At 36.4% G+C, this 7,109-nt stretch overlaps 2 protein-coding genes across 3 annotated transcripts; one reads left to right on the forward strand and one right to left on the reverse strand.

Moving 5' to 3' along the window:
* Positions 1 to 20: 20 nt before the first annotated feature.
* Positions 21 to 2,053, forward strand: LOC130955047 (metacaspase-1-like). Of its 2 annotated transcripts, none has more exons than XM_057881822.1 (4): positions 21 to 654; positions 884 to 1,220; positions 1,293 to 1,605; positions 1,688 to 2,053. In XM_057881822.1, the coding sequence occupies exons 1-4, from the start codon at positions 243 to 245 to the stop codon at positions 1,745 to 1,747; spliced, it is 1,122 nt and encodes a 373-aa protein (XP_057737805.1). In that variant the 5' UTR covers positions 21 to 242; the 3' UTR covers positions 1,748 to 2,053. The 2 variants fall into 2 exon arrangements, with proteins under 2 accessions (XP_057737805.1, XP_057737806.1); XM_057881823.1 differs by having other exon boundaries at positions 348 to 598.
* A 2-nt stretch (positions 2,054 to 2,055) lies between these two features.
* On the reverse strand, positions 2,056 to 5,876 carry LOC130955046 (uncharacterized). The gene is made up of 2 exons (XM_057881821.1): positions 4,895 to 5,876; positions 2,056 to 2,664 (listed from the first exon to the last, which is right to left on the reverse strand). Exons 1-2 carry the CDS (start codon positions 5,775 to 5,777, stop codon positions 2,321 to 2,323), a joined length of 1,227 nt encoding a protein of 408 aa, XP_057737804.1. The 5' UTR covers positions 5,778 to 5,876; the 3' UTR covers positions 2,056 to 2,320.
* Positions 5,877 to 7,109: the final 1,233 nt, after the last annotated feature.

The following is a 7,109-nucleotide window of genomic DNA, read 5'->3' on the forward strand; positions in this document are numbered from 1 at the left end:
AATGTAGACTTGATTAAATTCTCTCTTGAAACTTTATCCAAACATGGTAGTGAATAGTGATAAGTATGCATGAAAGCCGGGGGATTGATGATGAGTAAGTTCCAGGTCCACTAGAAATAAAAGAAAGTGATATAGAATCCGATTCTAGACAAGTTCCAAAAGCATATGATTGAAAGAGATTGAACTTGTTTTCCAGTTTCTTCTTAAGTAGTTGCATTGAGGTTTATGTAGTCAACATTATAATGGAAAGTACTAAACGAGTGGCGATAGGGAAATGCATTGGGTGTGGGAAGCAAGTTCCTATGTTAGTTCCATTAGGAGCTCTTAATTCTGCCACACTGTGTTGTGATTGCAAAAGCGCTAATAATAGCAATCCAAACCGACCACAGTATTGGGTGAATAACGCACCAGCCATTATATATGTAAATCATCACCCTAACCATACAGCAGTACCAATATCTCATCAAAACTCACTTATTAGGCCACCACCACCTCCTTTTTCTCCCTATGGCAACAAGAGGGCTCTCTTAATCGGAATCAGTTATGCCAAACGCTCTAACAGGATTAACGGTTCTTTGAACGATGTCAACTCCATCAAGTACTTCCTCATTCACAATTTGGATTTCCCTATTCATTCCATTCGCATGCTCACCGGTATCTTTATCTCCTAATAAATTAAGGTGCAGTGAACTTCCGGTAAAGTTGATAGTTGAGAATCCTTAGATGATTTAATAGATTTGACTAAATTGTCATCTAACAACTCTCAGCTATCAATTTCAAATGAAATTAACTGCATCTTGAGTTTCTAACTCTATTATATTTGATGGTGATTATATGTTAATACGGTATCCATAACTTGGTGCGTGCATGGATACATATGCAGATGACAGAGAAGAGAAGGATCCAATGCGAATCCCAACAAAACGGAACATCGTACAGGCGATGAAGTGGTTGGTGGAAGGTTCCCAGGCAGGGGATTCACTGGTCTTCTATTTCTCTGGCCACGGAGCCAGGGAAGTGGACCGTAGCGGCGATGAGATCGACGGCTATGATGAAGCCATATGTCCCCTCGATTACGAGAGAGAGGGAAACATAATCGACGACCAGATCAACGCCACAATTGTTAGGCCTTTGCCTCATGGTGCCAAACTCCATGCCATCGTTGATGCAAGCTTTAGCGGCACTGTTCTTGATCTCCCATTTATTTGCACAACCAACCGGTTAGTTAAGTTAGTTAGGTATTTGTTTCTGACTTTCTGTTATTGTTTCGCTAACGATTTGAATTTAAACAGAAAAGGAAATTATGTATGGACGAATAAGAAAAGGCGGAGAGGTGGTTACAGAGGCACAAAGGGAGGACTAGCTGTTTGCATCTCAGCTTCTGGTGACGACGGAAAAGCTGCCGAAACGTCGGCGTTTAGCGGCATGGAAAGCAGCGGTGTCTTCACCTACAGTTTCATCAGAGCCATGCAAGAGGAACCTCCTCACTTGACTTATGCTGCCTTGCTCAACGCCATGCGCTCTACAATCCGTGAAGCTAGTAAGGGGCAGTTTGGTCTTATTGGTCGACACAATGGCATCGACACTCCCCTGCAATATGCTCATGTATGTATTGTAACTCAACTACTCTTTATGCTGATAATAACATGTGTAGTGTAATTTGAATCACGAAGCTTTGTTGTTGCAGGAGCCACAATTGTCGTCATCTGACAAATTTGACCTTTATTATAAGCCGGTTTTAATGTAGCAGTAATATAAGACTCATAAAAGGATCGGTAGATAGCATACAACCACATACTATTCTTTCCTTGTGGCAGCAACACCTGTAGACATACCCCTTTATTTTTAACAATAAACTCTCTTCGTATACATGCTTATCCCTCTCTGATTTATGTACTTACTAACGTTATCAAAGACGATAGGATATGCATCTCAAGCCTTAGCTTATGTTTGATCAGATTTTGTTCCTTTATTATTGATGAGCGCAATTTTATTAAAAGGACACAATATGCATGATGTGAGCACAGGTGCACAGGTAATAATAATTTCGTAATGTAATAAATCTGTAGTTTGGAATTTATGGACGTTTTAAGCCCTCAAAAAATAATAATAGAGTTCACTTTACATCAAAAATGAAAAAAAGAAAAAAACGATAACGATAAGGGAATTGTATGCTTCCTTTTTACATTAGAGGTGTGTGCAACAATAAATAAAATAAAATAGAAGACCTGGTGATTGAACCTCAGAAACCTACAGGCTAGTAATGTACATTAATAGTAGATAGTGTAGCCCAAAAAATTCAATCTCCAGTTGAAAATTTTCAATTAAGGAGCAACTGCTTGCGAGATGCATTGCACCAACGAGCAAAGCAATTTTGGAGGTTTGGCCAATCAGAAGATGGAGAATGTGTGAAATAGTGCAGCCAAAGAGAGAGAATCTGCTCTTGCTGCTCTGCTTCTAATCTCTCTATGATGTACTCCAACACGCTCTCCAACTCTGTCCTCTCACTAACACTTAGAACTGGGGCATCAGTTCCATTGCTGGCTCTACACAACAGTGGTAGCCATGACTGTAGCAACCTGAACTTCACTTGCATGTATACCTTCAGTTTGCCTTCATCTATTTCGTCTTGCGCCATGTTTTTGGCTTCCTTGAACAAGAATGCTGCAACCATGCAAATTCAACCCCCAAATCAGTTATATGTATATGTTCATAAAATTATTAACATCATCTTCTTTTCTACATTTTTGTGAGAGCATAAAAACCAAATATGGAGATTCCCCTTGAGGAAAAAAAAGCCAACTAGATGCCATTTGTGGCCACTATGATTGAAATTCCAATGACATATAGTTACAAGAAAACTTATCAAAACGGAGACTTTATGCACTAATGTTGAGTCATCTTAGTTACGTGAATCATTTCTATATTGTCTTGCTTAACTTACTATTATGCTTACAAAACAATTTTTAGGTATTATAGGTTTTTCTCCTTGAATAATACTAGATTGTCATATAATATATTAACAATGCGACTAGTTGTGACTTGTGAGGCAAAAACGTAATTACGTACGCCAATATGCAGATTAATCTTTTGAAGATGAGAATAATACACGTGGCATTGCTAGAATAATAAGTTGGAATTGGATATGTTGCCCTGTTCAAAGAAAACTAGATACGTCTCCTAAAGGCTATTATACATTCACACACGATTCACGCCCATTGTCTTGCTTCTTCTCTGTTCCATGTTTTTTTGTACACCAATATTGTTCTTAGCCTATTTTGATATCAGTACAACTCTACATCCAAAGTCCTTCTCCTTCTTTTTCTCCTTCTCCACCTTTTTCTTTTTCTTCTTCTAAATTTGCACACATAGGTTCTTCTTTCCTTCTTCTCCTCCTCCTTCTTTGCACACGCAGATTCTTCTTCTTCTTCCCCATCTTCTTTTTTTTTTCTCTTCATTTTTCGTTATATCATCACCAATAATACCAACATTTTGCTAACGCCTTTATTAGTTCTCATTTTCACTTATGACATCATTAAATAATTTCGATTTATTTCTTAATTTAGTTCGATTCATTTGTGTGTTAATTGAGGTTTACTTAATGCTGCTGATAAGTATTGACCAAATTTTGTATTCTTTAAGTACTTTTAAGTCATTTATTAGTTTAATTGATGTTCATTTGAATCCAAAAATAAATTCAAGTGTTTTGTTAATGATTGAGTCTTTTTAACTGTTTGTTCAAATCTAAACTACTTTCCATTCATTTGTATGCTAATTGAGGTTCACTTGCTGCTGTTGATAAGTATCGACCAATTAATTTTGTAAAAAAAAATGAAATTATTCATTATTACTTTATTCAATGACATTAGATTCCACTACATTCCATTCAATTGGTTCAGTTTTGAATAAGCAGTCAAGAAGACTTAATCATCAACAAAAACACGTCGAATTCATTTCTGCATCCAAATGAACTTTAAATAAACTGATACATGAACTAAAATTACTTAAGAAATAAAAAACTTGATCAAAACTTAGCAATATCAACTGAATCTCAACTAACACACAAATGAACCGAAATTAGTTTAGTTTTGAACAAACAGTAAAAAAACTCAATTATCAACAAACACATATAATTTATTTTTGAATCCAAATGAGCTTCTTACTTAAAACAAAAAATTTGATCAATACTTATCAACAGTATTAAATGAACCTTAATTAATTTACACAAAAAACTAAAATTTTTGAACAAGATCTCCATAAAAAAACACATTAAATTCATTTTTAAATTTAAATGAACCTCAATTAAAAAAAGAAAATGAAAAAACACAACAATAACAATAAAAGAATGACAATAGAGAGAAAACAATAAAGATCGCCAATAAGAAGAAGGAAGAAGGCAAAGAGAAAAAAAAAAAAGAACGCGAAGACCAGAGAGGAGGAGCAAAGCTAAGAAGAAAAAGGAAGATGTGAAGACGTGTGTAGTGTGAAAATAGTTTTTGTTGAGTTTAGCCGTGCTTGATTGGATTGGATACAAAAAAAGCTTGGATTTGTAGTTGAATTGTTTTGTTATACTATATTTTCTGAAACCTAGTCATAATTATTTGAGTAACACTCGAAATAGTCCTAAAAAATGTTTAATTAAATACTTTAATCAAATTCTATTATTAGAGTATAAATTTTAGTGATTAACATTATTAAAGACTAAAATATGCTATTATTACAAATTTTTCTTAGAAACTCATATTGAGATATTCCTCTAAATATTCTTTTTTCATATAAGAAAAATAATTGAATGTATTTTATTTTCGGTCTTAATTAATTTATTTAGTGGTTGATATTCGATAATGAGGAGAAAAATCTAATTAGGAAAAGCGAAAGAAATAGAAGAAAATACCTGTCAGTTTGACCAGAGAACACTGCAAACGCGGGTCCGCCGTCAGCGCCAGCAAACCCAAATTACGCGCCGCCGCCCACCGCCACACAGCTTCCTCAGGGAATCCGCACGCCGCCAGCTTCTGACCCATCCACAAAACCTCTGCCGCCAGCTTCTCCACCGGAATCCCAACCAAATTCCCCGACTCTCCGCTTCCCGCTGCGGCTCCTGCTCCCGCAACCCTCATGCCGACCGTCTTCACCGCCTTGAGAACCTTCCTCATGCGGTGAAAATCCCCGTCGTCGTAACCGTCCCCTAGCTCGCCCACCGCCGCCTCCAGCTGCCTGAGCGCCCTCTCAAACGCCGCCGAAAGCACGACGCGGTTAACCTCACGCAGCGAGGGGACTCCGTCGGAGTGGTTATCGTCGATGATCCTATCCGCAAGGGAGCGAACAACCTCGTACTTTCTGGAACTGACGGGAATATCATTGACGCTGATGAGAAGCTGAGAGAGTGCACGGCCGATTGGAGTGTCGTTTCCCGGGGAGCGTGAATCGCACGCAAGCTGGTTGCTGTGGACGGGGTCGTAGGCGAGGAGCTTCTTGTTATCGGGGTTGGTAAGGCCATTGAGTGAAACGACGTCGTATTTGCGTTGTTGATGTGGAGGGTAGAGTAAGTTGATGAAGAATGAAGGGACGAAACGAATGAAGAAAAGGTAGAAGCCTACGATTATAAAACGCAGCGTTTCGAGGAGCTTGTATTTTTGGGCGTAGTGTATGAGAGACTTATCGGCGTTGTTTACGAATGAGACAATTAGGTTACGAATTAGGAGCGGTGGAAGTGGAAACGTTTCTTCTGAGAAATCCATCTTCTTATTGTTGTTGTTGCTGCTTCCCATCTTCATTTGGAATTTGGAATTGCAACCAAGGCACAAGGCCTATGCTATCATTCTCTTCATTTTAACCTATTTTGTCATCCCTGCTTTTAATGTTGCGAAACCGTGTGGTTTGAGCTTCATTCTTATTTTTTAACACGTATTATTATCTATTATTATTAATTATTCACATAATGGAAATATCTCTTTTAATACCTTATAGGAAATTTTTTATTTCTATAAATGTAATCAAATAATCTGTCATGATTATTACAGGTTAAGTTTGGACATGGATGGAGCGATCATATGGACCGTGCAATATGCTTTTATTTTTTTTTTTAAGAAAAAAATAAATAGATCCATGATTTTTTATTTCGAAGGTAAATTCGTCTTTTATGATTGAAAAATATAAAATTATTCCTTATTTTAGAAAATACATAATATTTAGATCCTTTCGTACAATTGTCTAATCAAAATATAACTGAGTAAGTTGATGTGTCGTTCATATATTTGTTATGAGGCTTGCTACACATACAAGTCTTTTTGACTTACAAGTTTTACAAGTTGCTACACATTAGAGTCTTTTAATGCGTTATTTAATTTCTAAAGCGCTACACTCACCGTGAATTATGAACGACTCCTCTTCATCTTCCTCCTCTTCTTCTTCTTTTTCTTCACTCACCGTGAATTATGAACAACTCATCTTCATCTTCCTTTTCCTCTTCCTCTTCTTCTTCTTCTTCTTCTTCTTCTTCACTCACCGTGGATTATGAACAACTCATCTTCCTCTTCCTCTTCTTCTCCTTCTTCTTCTTCTTCCTCCTCCTCCATGTATTTCTTCGTTATTCTCTTTGCCTTTTCATTAGTTGTTTTATTTGCGTTTATTACTGGTATTCTTGCTTCGTTTTTTTTCGATTTTCATGGTTTCTGAAATCAAGCTTTGAAATCGTTTTGAAGATAATGAAACTTCAGAAATGCACCCAAACGATTATAGAAAATACACCCAAACGATTATAGAAAATACACCCAAACGATATTTCTTCGTTATTCTCTTTGCCTTTTCATTAGTTGTTTTACTTGCATTTATTACTGGTATTCTTGCTTCTTTTTTTTTTTCGATTTTCATGGTTTCTGAAATCAAACTTTGAAATCGTTTTGAAAATAATAGAACTTCAGAAATACACCCAAACGATTATAGAAAATACACCCAAACGATTATAGAAAATACACCCAAACGATATTTCTTCGTTATTCTCTTTGCCTTTTCATTAGTTGTTTTACTCGTTTATTACTGGTATTCTTACTTCTTTTTTTTTCGATTTTCATGGTTTCTGAAATCAAGCTTTGAAATCGTTTTGAAAA

This window comes from Arachis stenosperma, chromosome 10 (genome assembly GCF_014773155.1).
Source record: "Arachis stenosperma cultivar V10309 chromosome 10, arast.V10309.gnm1.PFL2, whole genome shotgun sequence".
Lineage (NCBI taxonomy): Eukaryota > Viridiplantae > Streptophyta > Magnoliopsida > Fabales > Fabaceae > Arachis > Arachis stenosperma.